The following is a 20,554-nucleotide window of genomic DNA, read 5'->3' as shown; positions in this document are numbered from 1 at the left end:
CTCAACAGATTTTGTTCTTTATCATTGTATTAAGTGAAATTTTATTTGGCTTAAAGTTTAGTCTTTAGGTAGAAGGTATCATGGGAGAACCTTTCAAAACAAACAAGACTAAAAGGATTAATAAATAATTACATTGAATTAGATAATTGCTTTATAGCAATACTCACATGTTAGAAATTGTTGTAATAAATAGTGTAGCAATTTAATAAATACCATTGCCAGCGATCTATAGAAAATGAAACTGAATTCAAATATTATCATAAAGGAGGTTCTGCCTTAACAATGCACTGAAGATATTGTACAGTATGGGATAGGGATATGGGTACTGTACATTACTGTATGTCGTAAAATTAAGGCTTTGCCTCCTCATTAAAGAGTTATAGTATACATTAAAAAATACTGACATGTTGTGCTGCCAAAAGGCTTTCGGGCCTTTTTCTGTTGTCATTTTATTTTTAGCTCATGCTTATAAGACAGTAAATAGAGTTTGACATCTCATTCCACTGAAAGATAAAATTAGGACAACACAGGTACTGTATAAATTCCATACAGCTTACTGCTGCATCCTGCTGGGCTCCCAAGGGACCAAACCCTGACAAATTTGGCCAAAACATGTTCGTCTTCATGCAGCAGATTCTCTTTCTCACAGAGATTTGTTCATGTTTTGTTTTGTTTTTCCACTTTGTGATCAGCTTTAAAAGCATTTTTTTTTTAATTTCAGTAAACCGTGAAAAAGAAGGTGTCGCTCAGTTTACTTTGTTTTTAAGGCTTTGACCTCCTGTTTTTGCAGCTGTGCTTGGTGCTTGTGTCACGACTATAGTCCCCCCTCCTTAAGGGTGCTCCAGCCCTTTCACTAAAGACTTCATTCTCTGCACCTGTTTCCCATTCCCTGCCCACCTTAAAAGCCAGGCGCTGACGCTCTTCCGGGCTCTGCATCTGATTTCCGTATCGTGCGAGTCCGGGACCAGGAAGCGCCTGGTCCCGTTAAGGTTTTAATCTCGGTTCCCGTTCCTGTTCCCCGTCCGCCGGTTCCGACCCGGCCTTCGTGGTTTTTAATTCCTTCGTCGGATGGATCTCCTGGTTTTGGACTTACCCTTGCGTTTTGGATACTCTTTGGATTACTCTTGGATCGTTCGCCTCGGTCACACCTCCCCCGTGCACCAGCGCACCTTGGACACGCCCCCTGTCTTCTGCCCCGTTTTCCTGCATGACATTTCCCTAGTGTTTCCCCACTCCGTCGGACTGTGTCGTCCGCATAGGGTCCGGAAAGAACTGTTCGTTACAGAATGCAGAGCCTACACCTGGACCCCGCGGACGGCACCCTGGCAGCCTGGATTCCAGCGGTTTTTTTTTTTCTCCCTTTTTTTTTCTTAGGGCTTCGGAGCCGCCCTGAAAAGGAGGGGCGTACTGTCACGACTATAGTCCCCCCTCCTTAAGGGTGCTCCAGCCCTTTCACTAAAGACTTCATTCTCTGCACCTGTTTCCCATTCCCTGCCCACCTTAAAAGCCAGGCGCTGACGCTCTTCCGGGCTCTGCATCTGATTTCCGTATCGTGCGAGTCCGGGACCAGGAAGCGCCTGGTCCCGTTAAGGTTTTAATCTCGGTTCCCGTTCCTGTTCCCCGTCCGCCGGTTCCGACCCGGCCTTCGTGGTTTTTAATTCCTTCGATTTGGGAAATGTGGTTTTAAGGCAATCAAAATCCATATTTCTTGCGAGATACAGTACTATGGATTTTTTGCCAGTCCTGGCATACTGTACAAGAATTGGCATGAAAATGATTACATAACATCTACGCAGTAAAACAGTGACAAGACATAAAAAGCTTGAGACAGTTTTGGTTCAGTATCTACAGTCTCTTTGCTAACACCATTGCAAAGAGAATATGAAGGTGTGTTTCAAATTAAAGGACATAATGAATAGAATCTTACTGTCAGTTGAGCCTGAGTCAAATACAGTATGTCCTGCCAAGAAGGTGTATAACCATGGAGTATTCAATTTGCACAATATCAATATTAACCATTTCCTTATTCTTTTAATTCACCCTCCTACAGAAAAGCTTTTAAATGTATATAAATGTACATACATTAAACATAATATTTAATTCAGAAAACCAGCAGCCATATAGACCTCCTGGGAAAAACCAAGGTTCTTGTTCTTCTTCTCATTATTATTTACTCATTTGGATTGTGATCATTCAGCCTTTTTTTCTTTCATCCTAAAAATGGTAAATCATTTCCAGTCTGGTAATACATTGGTGGTGCATGGATATTTGCAGTATCTTACAATTACCTTCAAACAGTATTAATTTAACATTAAAGAAGGACCTCCCACTGTGGAATGCTGTTAATATATCAATAAGAGGAGAAATGTCCTTGTAGGATATGCTGTCAGCACTGTCAAAACAATGTGAGAACTGGTTGTCAGATTTTTCGTGTTGACCACTCTGCAGTATTGAGCATTTATACAGTACATCTGTATTTTGTCCAGCCTTGCAATGTATTTTTCTTAATTTAGATTATTAAACTTCCTTATATATTATTGATGGAAACTATAAAAGGGTGAGATTATGATTTAATACATATACTGAGGCATATAAAGTCCAAATACATTGGCTTCAGTATGATTACTCATGTACAGTACTTGGGTCAAACAATGGGTAGCACTTGCATTGAAAAGACATCCAGTGTCATCAAACAATTTTAATTCCTTAATTTATTTAATTCCTTAGTTTATTTCCACTTGCTCAACAGATGAGGCAGCTGAAGTTTCATAACAGTTCCTTAAGATTTTTAATATTAATTAGTTAGGATTTTACAAACTGATTGCTGTTTATTATACCTAATATTATTGATAAATTAACTTGTTTATTTTATGATTATTCAACAATTACTTTATTGTTTCATTAATAATTAAAATATTAAATTATTACAAAATAATAAGCACAATACTTTTAAAAAGTTTAGTAGCTGTATATTATACTCTTTAGCACCACAGTAGTAGTCAATATTCCTCTTTTCCCTGTTTTCATACTGTACAGTATATGTTCTTATGTGTCCCTTTACTAAAAGAATAATCTGTTTCTAATGCAGCATACTGGTCCCTTGGAAGCCACTATAACTAATTCTATCATGAAACTCCACAGAATGCATGCTGCCTACAAGATGCAGATCAAACTATATTCTTACAAGAAATCACTCTGGGGGCCCTGGGATTATGTCAATGCCCTGCATTATATTTAAATATCCAGATGTTCCCTAAATTCCTTTTCAAGTAAGTATACAAAATTAAATTGGTAAATTTACAGTATAAGTGTGTCCATTTCTCTATGATATACCTGATGATACCTTGGTTTTTATGTTACATGATTATTAAATAAAAGCTTCCCAATGTTGGATGACTATTCAATACCAAGTGTTGCCACCATGTAGCTTGGTTTCGTCACATCATAGAACAGCTGTGCTGACCTGGTCAGCAATGGGGATGGAGACCCTTTATTAAAACCAGGTTGTTGCTGTAGGTGACAGTATACATGTATAGTAGATGAATCACTTCTATCTGGACTATAAAGTTCAGTCCAATGTCCCAGTATGGCGAACAGGAAACCATGCTCTGGTATGTGCCATTCTTCAGATGAAAAATTAAACAACCATGTCAAGATCCCATGGCACTGTTTCTGGATGTAGTGATATTAATTCCACTGTCCTGGCTAAATGCCACTCTAAGCTTATTGTTGTTGAAGCATTTTTTCTCCATTTTGCTGACTACTGTGTATTGGAGCCGATGTTGCCTAATAGCTGCTGCACATCACCCAGTAGGAAGCTGCTATAAACTGATGGATCAAGTGGGTCTCCTTCTATATGTAGAGCTATTTTGACATCCTACTGTACAGTATGTAGAAGATATACTGGTCTGTACATATCTCTTCTATTTTGAGATCCTCTGGGATGAAGAGCACAGTATAGCTGTAAGAAAAATAATTATTAACCATGAAATATTAATACTACCACACTTGTTCCTTCTTGTTAAGCCACTTACCTGCCAATGACAAATTCCAAAATCATTGATTTAATGGTGACTTTCTTTTGAATAAAGACTATAGTACTGTATACGCATCTGACAAAAATCTGGCAAAAACATTTTGGTTTTTGTTACAAGACAGAACCTTATACAAGGATAATACAAAAGTATAAGAAGCATAAGATTGAGCACAAATACAATAATGACTGTGACGTCTGACTCCTGCATTTCCAGCCTCTGCCTGCCTTTAGCCTGTTAACACTCAACAGGTTCTGACATTTAGAGCACCTAAATGCAACTAAATTGCTCTAATGGCTTTCAAGAAGTGTTACAAAACAGTCACTAGTGAAGAGTTAGTAGTTTATTGATCAGAGCATCTCATCCAGTCAGTCTGCAAAAGCAGCCAGAGTATTGGACAGCTTGTTCCATACTCCCACATCCCTTTGCTTTGCATAAGTACTTTAACATCATTTCTATGATTGTGTCCTTTAGTTCACATTTCACCTTTGATTAAGACACTCATTGGATTGACTTTGCAAATGCCTTTGAGGATTTTCAATACTTGGATCAGGTGCCATTCTGATCTTCTCTCTGTTCAAGACTAAAAAGACTCAGTTCTTTCAGTCAGTCAGTCAGTGAAGGGAATCCCTTTGATTCCAGGAATATATTGAGTTGCTCTTTTCTGGACTGATTCCAGAGCAGCAATATTTTTTGGACCTCATTGACCAAAATACCACACAGTATTCTTAAATATGAAATAATATCAAAGATAAATTGCATGCTGGTTGCACATCTGAAAAGCAGGCTACCTGTATTACCTGAGATCCTTCTTTAAAAAAACCTGCCTTTCAGCACAGTATTTGGCACCTCATGAAAGCACTCCTTGCTAACCAAGAAAAATGACATTATTAGTGATAGAAATTCTCACAGGGTACAGTCTGAGCATAAATACAATAATGACTATGACTTCTGACTCCTGCGTTTCCAGGCTTTTTTGCCTGCAATTAGCCTGTTAACACTCACCAGGTTCTGACATTCAGAGTGCCTTGCAACTAAATTGCTCTAATGGCTTTCAAGGTGCATTTTTTTGCAACAACAAATGTTTGAACTTTTACTTTTAATGTACAGTTCATGTATTTAAGGAGTCATATATTTCATAGCACATTTATTTTAAAGATATATAATAAACTCCAAGTTTATTCTAAGCTTGTAAAATTTTCTTAATTACAGCATCGCTTAGTCACCAAAAAACAGTTCACACTTTTTAGCTCCACACTTTCACAATTTCTCCTTGTTTGTTTTTAGTCAGTAGTCCCCACATACTGTAAAGTGATCATTTTGTTATGTTGAAGCCCTCAATAAAATCTTTAAGTAATAGAAATTAACATTGGATGAAGGCTCCTTGATGAAGAACACCTTATCATTAGAACTGTGCTATTAATTGTGGTAGATTTTAGGTTACGGCACTGTTGCAGTTGTAATGATGTCAATAATTTTCCAATAACCTAATCTCTGCATAGGTCAAAATACCATTCAACATTAGAAAACAATATAGAATAATTCAGAATATTTATAGAATGCTTTCTAATATTTCAGAATATACACAATTTGAGATGTTTTGTATGGTACATTGTACCCATAAACATTGTTGTTGTTGTTGTTGTTGTTGTTGTTTTGCCAGATGACCTTTTTGCTTAGAATTTTAACACCAATACTTTAAAAACAAACATTTTCCAGGACACAAATTAAAGTTGTTATGTTCTGTGCACTGCTGCTAAGAAACAAAGTCTTATGTACTGTAACTATACTAAAGTACCCATTTTTTTGTATCTACAGTACACTACAGTATATAAAGCTACCCCAAAGGTTGTTTGGAAATTGTAATGTGTACAGCAGTTATTTGTAAATAGTGCTGTACCTGAATTCATTAGTGTGCAATGAATTTGAATTTCTTCTTGTTTCTGGGCAAGCGGGAGAGGGTATTGCAATATGTAAAATAGGTCAGATTTTAGTCTTCCAATATAGTTCATATGAAATTGAGATGAGTTTCCCCAAGCAAATTATTTTAGATGGTTATCTACAATAAATAGGTACTGTAGTAAGGTTGACCTAGATTTTTTTTTAAATTTCTATATATTTTACAATCTGCTTGGGCCAATTATTTTTAAATTTAATTATCAGATTATTATTTCATTAGTCTCATGACACCTTGAGACTTAAGAAAATAATTTGTAAAGAAATTGCTGCATTCACTGCTTGAAAATATTCTTTTCTTCCCCTCAAATCTTTAAATGTGTAAAAAATGCATATTCTAAGAATGCAATTTCTATTTATTTCACTGTTTTACCAATTTGTGATACCCCATTCTCAGTTTGAAGTTAACTGTTATTCTTGTATCTGACTTTCTTAGTTTGAAATACTGGCATTCCAAAATGAATAATTGAATCTGTAACCTTTGATTGTTCCATTGCTTCGGTGGACACCACTTATCCTTGCTTATGATGATATTTGTTATTTTAGAGATATGGTGCCTTAATTAGCATTAATTGTGAATAAAATCCATCCATCCATTTTTAACTGCTTCTTCTAATTCAGGTTCACAGGATTCTATCCCGGCAAGCAATTGGTACAAGGCAGGGCACATCCTCAATGGAGCTCCAGTCCGTCACATGTCACAACACAGACACATTCTCACACCAGACATTTCCTTAGAAGCCAATTAGCCTATCAGAATGGGGTTGATTTGTACTGTAGGAAAAAACTGGAGCACCTAGAGGAAACCCACACAAACACGGGGTGAACATACAAACTCCATGCAGATAGTATACCAGGTACAGAATTGAACCCAGGGCCCCAGCTCTTTGAGGCAGCAGTGTTAACCACTTCACCACCATGTCGCCCTCAATAAAATCCTTAAGTAATAGAAATGAACATTGGATGAAAGCTCCAAAGTGGCTCAACCAACAAAGGTGATTACTCAAAATCTACCATAACCAGGATTTCACAAGCAGGGATGCACAGGTGACAGAGACATCTCTCATGGGATTAACTTGGCACTAGTCTGCCTAAGTCCTTTTGGCTCAATGTGGAATACACAATTCTGTGACTTGCTGTGCATTTGTTGTGACATGAGTGAAAGGCATACTACTACTCCAGACTAATTTAACAAGCTCTGCCTACCAAAGAAGGGTTGCCCATGGGGTCTGAGCACACACATCACCACTCGCTCAGCGCACTGAGCCCTGTAACACTAACTCTTCTGTCAAGCATTATGGAGCTTGCAATGTGTCAAAAGATGAATGGCTCCACTGGTAAGCGTGTCAGAGGAGAGAGTCTGTAATGTATATCCAATTAGGTGGATGCTGTACATTGGTGGTGGTGGAGGGGAGTCCCCATTACCTGTAAAGCTCTATGAGTGGAGTGTCCAGAAAAGCGCTATACTGTATAAGTGTAAGCAATTATTATTATTATTATTATTATTATCAATTCCCTCCAAAATGAGAAGGAATTGTTACCAGAGAGCTAAGTCTCAAAACATTTGGCCATGCTAAAGTCGGTGGGGTACGTTATAAGGAACAGCCAGTTATTTCCGATAAAAATAAAAAAACAGAAGTGAGTGATATTTAGTGGAAGCAGATGACATTTGCGATAATGAAAAATGTTTCTGGACTATCATGAAAGTTAAAAATAACAACTGGATCTGATGTTCAAAAATATAAACACACAATTTTACATGCTCAGTCTCATTTGAAATGTGTAAAAATCACGCTAAAAATATCATTTTGCCCCATGTAAACCCAGGACCTTTGTTATTTCACTCAAAATATAATTTGGAGTGAAAAAAATACGACTCTAAGACACAAAAAATGCCTGGCTGGGATCTGTTTTCTACTTGTTTTTTCCTGTTTAACCCACATTGCCTTTCATCAGCATCCCTTGTGAGACATGTAATGCCTTGTCTCTCTCTCATGTATTATTTGTTCAATGCTTAACCCCCCCTCTCTTCAATTGAGAATAATAGAATCACACGGCCTGTGATTTGCACAGGCATGCTCAAACTCTTCACCAATATCCACTTTCTCACATTAGCAGTTAAAAGAACTCTCATGCTTCAGTTAATCCCAAATCATGTTATATTAATTTCAGCTGTTTTTTGTTTTTCTAACTAAGAAGGTAGACTTTAAAAGGCAAGATTGGGAAAGTTTAAATTAGGGCTCTCTTAAGATGATTACATTCATGCTGTTTCTGTGTCAAAACAACAATAATAAAGAATAATGCAGTATGTCGTTTAAGCCCAAGGAAAAAAATGGTACTATACTGATTTTTCTTTTAATGATATAAAAAGTTCATATTGTTTTGCATGAGTTAAAAAAAAAAACATTTTTTTCATCAAAAGATTGTATACCATGTATGGTACATAGATAAATGCACTTGAACAGATGTTGATATGTTGCATTTCAAGATACAAACTTGACACATTATATAGTAATCAGTATCCCCTATGGCCCTCATGTTCTTCACAAACAGCAGGATGGTGATGATTGTGGTATGGTGTAAATCCAAAACAACATGCATGTACATCAATGCTGTAAATATAGCTTGATTAGTATCGTATCATCATGATGTGTTGAAATATTAAGGTGAAGACAAAGAAGATTTTATCACTTAAATAATAAACTCTGCAAAGGCCTGCTTTTGAAACAAATGATAAATTCAGACCTTTCTGCCAATGCAACTTTGTGCACTAATGAATTATGATAATAAGCAATAAAAAGCTATTGACTCATTTTTCAGAACACTCAGTTTTGAAGTTTGTACCACATCCAGGAGACTGATTTTGCAAATGTTTTGTAAATCACTTTAAGTCAACAATAGCTAAAGACCTAAGGTAAAGGGCTTAGTTTGAACAATTAAGCCATAATGGATCAGTTTAACATTTTTTCTTGGACCCTTGAGGGCTAAAGTCCTCACCCAGGGATCTCCAACCCTAGTCCTGGAGAGAGCCAGAGATTCCTGCCTAATACAATGTACACTGTAACTTTGGTGTTGCTCAGCAAAAAAGACAAAAAGAGCAAAAAGACAAAGGAAAAATCACATTTGTTTTGATTTAGCTATCAAAATTGCCTCTCGCTCACAAGGTCAGATTTATTTTTCTATTGTCGGAGCTCTTTTTCCAACAATAACAGAATATTTGGTTTTCCTGGTAACTTTCCAATCTCAGTTCTATATGTTCAAAAAAAATCTAGATTTTTACCAGTATTTTTCACATATAAAATACATACAATATAACAATATAATATACTGTACAATAATTCAGCATGTGTATTTTTCTTATTTAATACATACTGTAGTAATAATAATTATGACTTGTGGTAGTATCAGTAGATTCTGTTCTATACAAGTATAATCACTGTTATATACTGTATTTGCATTCTGTGCAAATGTGGCACCAAAACCCTCATTACATTAGTAATATCTGTAAATGTATAATGCTTTCACCTCAATGGAAAAAAAATGTTAGAGCAGCAATTGCTCTCCTTGAAACATTATCAAAGCAGCAAAACAGTATACTGTCCTTTTTTATACAGAAAGACTTGGCTTTCTTCTCTTTATTTTATCCAAAGAATTTGTACCCATGCAAAACTAAGATTAGTTTTTTAATACATTTTGTCTTCTGATTTTTTTCCACAATCAAGAGACAGTGTTTTAATATATATTACACTTGTCTTCAGATAAAATATTGTCTAAAAACTAGGTATGAATGCTAGAAAAGCTGTTAAAGTCTCTATTATGTGATTCCATTATTTATGATTCCTTTGACATTATGTATTAAATCATTCCAGGCAGGTTCAGTGCACAGAGCAACTCAAAGTAAAAGTGTTGTCTAGATTGAATTCCTGTATTAAAAACAAAGTTTGAAAAGGATAAAAGGATCTCTTAAAAATCAGTCTTTTTTTAAAAAAAACCTTTAGGATCCTACAAGATACAACACAGCCAGCTTGACCACAATTAACCCAAATGACACTAAGCCTGGATTAGGGTCATCTGTCCAAATGAGAATTGGAATTCTGAAATTATTCCAAATGGTCAAAATTAAGTCTCAGGGGGAAGAAAGTATTTTCTTCATTCACCACATGAACAACATATAAAGTCCATGTTTGTCTGAATGTAACAGTTACTACAGTACTACATGTATTGCTGTAGGGTTAAACAGTTATTCTTTCTGTGTACAACATACTGTACAGAAACTGGAATTAGAGTACAATTAGAGTTGTTACTCTTTTTTCTTGCTTTTTAATTTTTTTTTCTTTTTTTCTTTGGTATAACCTACACATTTTATGTAGATCATCACAGTGGGCAGCAAACTGGAAAATTCAGCCAGTATTTAATAGGGTGTCTGGATGGTTTCAGTAACAATGTGATACAGACCTTGTTTGAAGGGTTTAGATTAGGTCTTACCAAAATGGGAACTGCTGTTACAAAAGCAATACCTTGCATTTTCCAGAGGTGATCTTTGTTTATGTACAGTGTATACCAGAAATGCCAGCGTACAAATTAGAACAAGCAAAATCACTTAAAGATTTATTTTACGTTTTTAAAGTTAGAAAGTTAGTTAAAACATTTCTGAGACAATTTTTAAATTTAAAATAAGATATTTATAGTTATCTTGATCTAAAATTGCTCTAGGCAACAATTTTCCCCTGTATAAATGACTGCTCATATGGTACCTGTAGTTTATGTTAAAAGGGAGGTTCTGTGTACATTGTTTGTCTACTATTCTTTAGTTTTTTCATCAGTAGCAGATGCATTTAATGTAACTCACCATCAACTTCAAAACCAGTCCACGCTAAACAAATACATTTGATTTTGTCATTAAATTATTTGAGGGTATTGCTTCAAGAGTAATCAGCTGGAGACAGCCTGTAATTTCGTGGTTTATAAACAATAAATCACAACTTAAAGCTTAGTTGAGAAATCAAAGCAAATATTAGTTCTGGCCAGATCCAAATACTTTCCACACTCTGCCTCCAAAGGATGCCAAAACGACAACTCAGAGTGTTTCAACTATCTTTAAAAGAGGATCTTTAAGTAAAAGATATAATATCATATAGAGTATACAGTACGAAAAGGAAATTATACTGTGGAGCTTTTCTTTAGGGTGGCTCGAGAAGCAAAATTCTTATAAGAAGTCAGACAACTCTTTGCTCATGATGTTCTTAGCAACCTCATTAGGTAGCTAACTGTGATTTTATTAGTAACACTTTGTTTATATTTACTTACATTTTACAGACATTCTCATTGTACTGTCCTATTCCTCCAAGGATACTTATCAAATACAAAATTGTAATATTTCTTCTGCACATTTCACATGCATTTAATTATTTTTTTCACTAATTCAATACTTCAGGCATCTCATTTGATAGATAATTTTACATTCATAGACAATAAATTATCTCATGGTACCGAATTGTATCGTCTCAGTGTAAGGACATCTATCCTACTATGTGTATTATCAGAGCTGTTTAAAATCATATAATGAGTGTTCCCCAAGATCTACTGCCAAGTCATTGATGAGCATCGATTATTTTAAATAGTTAACATATGGATTGAATCGTTCAGGTATAATAACACATGTAATTTGATTTCTCTGGGTCCAGACAACATACAAAAGTATGTTTTCTTTCCGTAACATAATATAATGTCTGCACAATGCTGGATTCTGTGCACAAAGGGCAGTTAAGCTTCGAGTATGCCTACCATTCTTGTCCCTTCACCAAACACAACTGGGGTGCCCTTTGAATTGGCCTTTCATCATTTACAATTCAAATGCTTTTATGACTGTAATACTGCCTGCAGAGCTGGAAAATGGTTAAAAATTCCTGTATTTTGTGGAGGTGCATTTTGAATTAAACTAGATTGGGAAGATCTTTTCTTCACCATAAGCCACGCTAACAAAACAGTGATCCAAACAGGCTAGAAATACAAATACTGTCATTTACAATAAGAAATATAATTAGAAAAAACAACTAAATGTTGACTCAAAAAAGCACACGATACACTGATAATTGAGCACTAAAATTATTTTTTGAAGTATATGTTTACTTAGAATGCATTATAGAACTAAAATATGGAAATATGATAATTTTATTTACATCATTTTATTAAACTAATCCTAAGTTTCGATAAAAAAACTATTTTGCTTCATTTTCCCCATATTCCATCTAACCTTTCAGTGCAATAATAATAGTTATAATAATTTATAATTTCATTCAAACATGACACCATTATACTCTCTTTTGTTAATGTTCAAATTTTTAGTCTCTGTATGTGCCAGTCTTGCTAGAACACCAATTGGATGAATTACATTTAAATCAGATTTGGGATAGATTTCATGATTACATGTCTATGAAAATTTAGTTAAAAAAATGTTCAGTTTTCTTTTTCCAATTACATGGGAGATGCTCTAGCCAAAGGTCAGCACTGCCACAACCTCCCTCACGCATGAGGAATGAATCAGGGAGGCAGTTGCAATGGTGGATGTAGGGGAGATAGAAAGATGTTTGCAGGGTTGTGGAAGTATTTCTGCACAGGAGAGTGGAAACTGGAAATTAATTTTTTACCTCCTTCTAAACTGCTATTTAACAATGACATTTCAAACCAATGGCTGGATGAGATCCTCAGATCAGTCAGGTATTAAAAGTAAAAAATCAAATAAGACATTGTCGAAACCCAGCTTATAGGTTAAGAATATCACATAATGAAACAAACTGCCTTTAATATATTTTTTTCTTTTAGGTCATGATTCAATTCACCAAGTATATCCTAGTTCTCATTCTTTTCCTTTACCAACCTATATTATGATTGTACCTGTCTCTAAATGGGGCACATGAAGTAGATATAGGCTCCTCCAAACTGCCCATCCATTAAACCATTTATTGTTTGATGGTATCCAGCCTACACAGTGATGTACAGGTTGTTCATTACCAGTTGGAAGAAAGACAAGATGCTGTAACAGCGCAGAGTTTGGGTACTCCTAGTCACAGTCAGTTATAGTAACATGGCCAAAAGTCACATCATCAAATCCACACAGGCCAGGCAGCACTTGAATAAAGCACATTTATACCAGCTGAGTCACTCAGTCGCATTTTCTTTGTGCAGTGAATTTGATGTTGCATGTCTATTTCTTTTTGACAAAGCTGTGTAAAGGCCATAAATCCCCCAAGCCCATGCCAAGTTTCTCTGCACTGTGCGCAGAGGACCTCATCCTCTTATTTCAGACAGTCAACTTCCTTGAGCCTCCTATTTGTGAGGACTCTGTCCTCCTGTTTGTGCAGAAGATACCGTTACAGACCTGGATTGCAAACAGGATGTGAGTTATTAGACATAACAATCCTAATGGACAGGTGGAAAATAAAGGGGGAAAAAAACAATTAATGATAATTGTCAAAAGCTAAACTAAAAAGCCATTTTTTTAAAAAATAATCTGCAGACGTACTGAAAGGCCTATGGAAACAAGCATGGTTGTCAACATGTTCATAATAGATGAAATAATTCATAATGTATCTATAAATAATTCTCTTAGCTGTAGTCTGCTTGTGCTTGTTAAAGTAAACATTTGATAACACCTCTCTGTGACTGAGGGAACTGGGCCAAGGAAGGATCATTAAGTGAACCTAATGAAAACAAACAAACATAATCTTAAAAGATAATGTGGATTAATTTGTTTTTTCAATTCCTATCACACTACATAAATGTGATCATTAGGCCGGCACTGAAATGCATTTAAGACCCTACTGTAAATAGATAGAGACAGAATATTCCATTTAGTATCATTTTAATCTTCAGACATGCCTTGGTCTTAAAAACAAATACTTTTTTGCAATTATTTATATTTGTGCTTGAGAGAGAGCATTTAGGGCATTTTCAAATTATTAAAATAAGTATTAAAAACCCTTATTAAGATGATACTATATTTCAAGATCCAACAGATCTTGTACCATTGGTCTGCATGAGATCTTAAAAAATATAGCTAGCAAACATATTGAGGTATATAAAGAACATTAAGATGTCATTGTCGCTACTGTTATAGCTATTTCTAAAACACTTTGTGTATGAGTGTTTTTCTCTTGGTTTAAATTCGAGGTTAAAAAACCGTTGTGCTTCCTCACCTTAGCAAATGCAGAGAGGACTTCAGGTGGTCATTATAAACACCCCTAGTCACAAACGATTCTTCTGAAGTGAAGGAAGTTCTGCTTTGTACCTACACAACACAGCTGCTTGATCAGTTTCATGCATTTTCTCAGTGACAAAGGCATGGATGGCACAGTTTATGGATGATTGCCCAGTAACGCAAAATAATACCTTCTCAAACTGCCTTTAGAGAAGCCGGACTACATTTACTCTGTATTTTCAAAAGTCAAATTTCTATAGTAAAGAGTAGGGGTGTCACCCTGGCCAAATTTCCCCCCTGGCCTTTACCCATCATGGCCTCCTAATAACCCCCCTCTCTGAACTGGCTCCATCACTCTGCTCTCCTCCCCACTGAGAGCTGGTGTGTGGGGACCGGACTGGCGCCTCATCCAGGTGGGGCTGCACACTGGTGGGGGTGGAGGGGATCCCCATTACCTGTAAAGCGCTGTGAGTGGAGGGTCCCGTTGGCTCCTCCGGCTTCGGAACCCCCCTACTCTCCCACCCCCTTCCCGCTCTCCCGGGTTTCTATAGTTTACATACTTATTGTTTACCTTGGACATTCCCTTGATCATTATATGGTATATAACATACAGTACTTACACTGTACTATACTACAGCATGACAAACTAAAAATTCATTATTCTCACATTGAGACAAATAATAAATCCTTGCAATGTATGGTTTTGAAATGTATAGATAAAATATGAAGCTAGATCTTATCAGTTTCATATATTTGTATTTATAAAACAATGTGCAATGTATTATATATATGAATTAAACAGTAATATGATTTTAATTGCTGTTTTAATGACAATCTCACATGACATAATTTATTAGTGGTAGCCCATTGCTTTTATTACTGTGATCTGATTTTTACAAATGTAATTTAGCCTTATCCTTGCAGAACTATGAAGTCTACAAATCATACTTATCGTTGAATGAAATATATTGATAAAGCACTTGTCCTTGTTTTGTAACAACATGTGTGAGAAGTTAAGAGTAGAACTCACATGCATCATATCAGTAATACGTAAAAAACAAACAAACAAACAAACAAACAAAAAGAACATACTGTATTCTCCTTTCAAAAGCGTTCGTGTCTAATTCCTAGAGTTTATTTGCCCCTTTAGCTCTCACGGTTTCAGATGCTTTGTCGAGAATGAATCTGCATATTCATGTTAGTATTCACGTAATATTCAATTCAGTATGAACAAGACGTGCGTCACATTTATGACAAGTCAGCTAATTCTTTTAAATATAAATCTATTGCTTTGGATTAATGCAGGAAGTTTTCCATTAGAGTAACATTGCGCAACATATTCAAAATATTCCAAATCAGAACTGTATTAGACATGAAATCCGTTTTATGAGCTTGGCAAATAATCAATGTTTTACACTGCTAGTAAAAAAACAAAAGTTTACGATTTATTACGTTTTGAAAAAAAGAGACGCATAGACTGTATTTTATTAAATGTATGCACGAATATTATTGTTTTTAACCTTATCAAAAGTTGTTGTAGTTTTTTTCATTCCATTTAACTGTAAAAGGCGTGGAAAGGCTGGGATAAAGAATTTAAGTACCCTCGTCTTATGGTGATTACGGTAGTGAATTCCTCCACTTTTTTTTTTCTAAGGAAGTCTCGGGCAATTAGTTCAGTCAGTAAAGAGCCTGCAGTCAGTCAGTCGTTTTGGGTCCTTCCAATGACAAGCGAAAAGAAGCAACTGCTTCTTCTGTGATCTCTGGGAATTCCTGTCTGTTTTTGGAGTTACATAAAACATGGGATTTGAGCTGGATCGCTTTAATGGGGCTGTGGACCCAGATTTTAAATGCAACTTGTGCAATAAAGTTTTGGAGGATCCGCTTACCACTCCGTGTGGTCATGTCTTCTGCGCTGGCTGTGTCTTGCCCTGGGTCGTCCAGCAAAGCAGCTGCCCGGTGAAGTGCCAAAGGATCTCTACTAAGGAGCTGAACCATGTTCTCCCTCTGAAAAATCTGATTCTCAAGTTGGACATAAAGTGTGACAACTATTCCCGGGGCTGCGAGAAAGTGGTTAAACTGCAACATCTCGCAGAGCACGCAGAGATGTGTGATTATTCCCCAGCTAAATGCAGGAATAAGGGATGCAACGAAGTGCTGAACCTTAAAGACATGGATGCCCATATGCGTGAAACTTGTGATTACAGACCTGTCGGGATTTGTGAAAATGGATGTGGTTTGATGCTTATCTATAAAGAGCAGAAATTAGGCAACCACTGTTGTTTGAAGGCTCTTAGGGCTCATAATAGCACATTGCAAGCTAAAATTGTAGGATTGGATAAGGAGTTCAAGAAGCAATCGCTGAAATCGAGCAAAAGAGAGAAATCTCTTCTGGCTCAGCTGTCCTCAGTTCATAATGAGCTGCAAATGACAGCTCTGAAGTACCAAAAGAAATTCACAGAATACAGTGCCAGGATCGACTCTCTGACCAAAAGCCTTGCTCCTCCATGTAAGGTAAGTGTATTCGATAAATAGTAGAGAATGATGCAAAGAAGCACTTGGTACTTTTTTCCCTCGTTTCTTTAAGTGCGCATTTTCTCTAACGCCGAGACTGCGCCTTTTTAGACTCAGGACATCTGTACACAAATGAGCTTAATAAGTTTTTTCTTTTAAAAAAAGTAAAAGAAAAAATGAAGTGATGCGTTTTCTGTTAAGATGCTTAAGGAGTGATCCAAGCTGAGATGAGTTCTTAAAGCAGACTTAGAGTCTCCTGTGGTCATGGCGGGAGTATTTTTAACTTATTTAAAATTATTTCCAAGGTTTTTAGCATTTGGAAGGGTTAGTAGGTGGTCAGAAGTTCGGAACTTTTTTTTCCATTTTGCCTGGAGACATGTCTGTCAGCTGCGGTCAGAGCCAGCTGGCACTTATTGGGGGAGGGGCAAATATTTACTGCTAATCTCTGTACACACTTTGACTTGGGTTTACCTTATAGAGACTTAACTAACGTCACTAACAAAACCAGTCATTTTCTGCCTCTAGAAGGGTTTTGTGCGCTCATTACCTTCATTTTTTTTTGAACATTTTTCCTTGACGCACTTACTGCAAGTGAGAATTTGTAATCCTGCTTCAGTTAATAATATTTTTTTCTTAGTTTGCTTATTTTTATTTTCGTGCAGTATATAATCAAATTAAAAAGGCATCCGTAATTATTTAAAATAAATGGGCAGTAATAATGTAGTTTTTAACACCAGGGTAAATAAAGTTTTGCAGTTTTTGTCTAGTTGATTTTATAGTGCAATATATATACAGTATTGTATACTGTATGATGTATACTGTCTATTTAATAATTTGATACGTTTAGAAGCAGAACAAATTAAAATAGCACATTAATGTGTATTTTGATGATATTCTTATATTGAAGCTCGTTTAGAAACTTTTAAAAGCAATTTTTGGAAGCACAATTTACAGTAAAATATACATTCATGAGTCAGACTTTTTGCTTTTAGTCAAATAGATATGGTGAGGGTTCCAGTATTTAGCTGAACTCATTTTAACAGTGCACATCGTGACGCAATGGATACTCACTTGAAACGATACTCTCCACCTCCCACCCCACCGCCCCACTATATATTATTTCTCTATAGTGCATTTAAAAGTCATATTTACGTTTTTTATTTATTTCTTCGTAGATTAATTTTGTTTTCAACATGTGTAATGGAAAACTTAAGATACCTTGTTTGAATATGGTGCTATACATTATGTGTCTGAAACAAAACTTAGTTGAACTTCAGAAATTATTCCCATGTGGTGAATAACATATCTCATGGGTAAGTGGCATCTTGCAGTGTGTTAGGTCCAATGTACAGTACCACATGACAAAGAGATAATGCCTGGTGGCTCTCTTGGACACCTGTGTGTGTTCTGCCACATTCACAGCGGACCGTTACACTGACCGTTTTCAGTGCCCGCAAATGTCTTTTTTACATTGTGTGTTCATTATCTAGGATTTTGTTGTCCAGAATATTCATGAGTGGTTGTGTTTTGGCTTTTCTTGAAATAGACCCTGTCAGCAGTCAACAGTAGAACCTACTGGTGCCTGCTGGTGTCTCCCCGTGTCCTTCTGGTGTGACTGAGGCTTCTATTGGCCTGTCTTAATAGTTAATGGTAATAAGATATGCAATTTGAAAGATTTATTCAAATATCAGAGGGTGTCTGTTGATTTATGCCAAGCCTCTGTAATGATTTGGATGGAGCTTAGTGATTTCTATACAGCACTTTCTTCATTGCATTCTTCAAAGCATTGTAACAGATTTAAAAATATGGCAAACCAAATACAGTCATTATCAACCGTTCCGTTATTCAGTTTGATTACATATGCTTAACTTTTTGACCATTGTATTCCACACACAGTCCTAGAGATTCCCTGGAATAAAAACCTACAGAGACAGTGCTCTGAGGAATGGGTGGAAACACTACTTTAATTCTTTATATTTGTACTGCTTGGACTCGTTCAGAGTGTATCCTATCTTGCGCCTGTTCCTTGAAAGCTTAGGCTCTGGCTTCCCACAGCCTTGTACTGGATAAAGTGGATGAATGGGTGGAAGCCTAGTTTGCATTAGAGAGGCTCAAAGGTGTTGTAGTTAGTGCAGCTACAGTACTTACGGTACCAGCTCTTAGGTCCTGGGTTTAATTCTGCACTGTGACACTTTCTGTGAGCAGTTTGCAAATTTATCCTCTGTGTCTGGGTTTTCTTTAGGTGTTCCAGTTTCTTCCCACAGTCAAAAGACATGTTTTTTTAGGCTAATTGCAATCTCTGAATTGGTCTACTGAATGTGAATGTATGTCTGTGCCCTGCAATGAACTGTAGTCCTGTTCAGGGTGTAGTTCCATCTTGCTTTATGTTAGACTGTAGCTCACCATTAAAAATTGTTCATTTGTACTATTGAAAATGGATGAATGGATAGTAATTTAGCATTATACTGTAAAAGGAAGACAAATGCTGAAGGCTGAAAGAATTGCATTTAATTTTATGGTACCGTAGATATATTATGAATTTTTAATAAAAAGAGCAAATACTGTATTTAGGCCGTATACCAGAAAAAACTTGTATCTTTAGTTTTTTAAGAGCTGTGTATTAAGCATTCCATAGAATAAACATACACTGTTTTCTGGCAAAGAAAACACTCCATGTTAGTCTCTTAGGGATTTCATCTTGGCAGTGTTGCACTCTTTTTTCCCCAAGGACCGTCTCACAGCTAAAAATGTTAATTGAATCGGTCTGCTTGTCAGAGAGTCACATGCTTTTAGTGATGTTACCAATTGTCTTTGTTAGATTGTTGTGTTCTCATTGTGTAAATGGCATGGTCCTATAGTTTATAATAGGGAATAATGGTTCCATATCTCAAAACACAGTATTTGCTGTTGGCAGCCTATATAGTGTTAATGTTTTTAACTCAAATGTACTACATTCCTACACATGGGTATGGGTCTATTTAAGGTTTAAAATCCATGTGGAATACTTTGTAGAAAATAAGTTTTCAAGTCACAAAATAAAACCTGAGACATAAGGAATTGTGAAAGTAAAGAATATGTTCTCAGCTATTTTTGTTTAGTTAGGATTGATAGTTTGTGGAAGATGGAGTATTATCTTGTTTCGTGAATTGCAAAATATCTGTAATCCATGGAATACTTTCCTAAGGACTTATTTTTCAAATTGTCCATGAAAGTGCATTTAAAAAATAAAGGCAAGGAATAATAAAAAAAAAAATTACATGGATGATGTGGTTAGTTTTACATTTTTTTTCTTTAAATTCAGCCAAGCAGCATGAACATGATCACTTGGCATCAACTTCAATGCACATGTGGCAAAATGAAAAGAAAGACGAGAGTGCAAGGAATTGTAGGAGGCGGGAGAGTTACAGACCGAGAGTTTGTGTTAATACTTGTACTGGTTGAGTCATATTTGAACCGATATGCGCACATTTATGAGCTTTTCTAGATTTAATGTGACTTTTTCCCCCTACAGCCGTCATGTTAAAAATACCATGGCTGTGAATGCCTGGGGTTGTGTGATAACTTCCTTATCTTGTAAGATGAGTTATGATAAAAACCAGAAGACAGGATTGGCAGTGTAACATTAGGAACAGAGTGTCTGATATTTTAAAATATTGCCTGATTCATAAGTCATTCAAACTGCATTGCTTGAGGGCCAGATGCAATCAAATCTTTGGCCCACCCATCAAATGCAAGTCCATTGCTTCGTTGTAATTTCCTTTAGGTAGGAGCAAAAGCAAGAATGATCTGACAAACAAAAGGTGATGGGTGGAGAATTGTGAGATTGGCAGGGTGAACAAAATTTTTCATTTTATTA

General features: G+C 36.1%; 1 protein-coding gene across 2 annotated transcripts in view; it reads left to right on the top strand.

The window, feature by feature from the left end:
- Window positions 1-15,852: 15,852 nt before the first annotated feature.
- pdzrn3b (PDZ domain containing RING finger 3b) overlaps window positions 15,853-20,554 on the top strand; it is a 115,603-nt gene continuing 110,901 nt past the window's right edge. For both annotated transcript variants that reach the window (XM_088636344.1, XM_088636343.1), the window contains exon 1: window positions 15,853-16,698. In XM_088636344.1, the coding sequence (XP_088492470.1) occupies window positions 15,985-16,698 (714 nt within the window). In that variant the 5' untranslated portion in view covers window positions 15,853-15,984. The remainder of the gene's footprint in view (window positions 16,699-20,554) is intronic.

Source organism: Lepisosteus platostomus, chromosome 6, assembly GCF_059453375.1.
Source record: "Lepisosteus platostomus isolate fLepPlt1 chromosome 6, fLepPlt1.hap1, whole genome shotgun sequence".
Taxonomy (NCBI): domain Eukaryota; kingdom Metazoa; phylum Chordata; class Actinopteri; order Semionotiformes; family Lepisosteidae; genus Lepisosteus; species Lepisosteus platostomus.
Note: the sequence above shows the minus strand (reverse complement) of the source record. Positions and strands in the feature narration are given on the sequence as shown.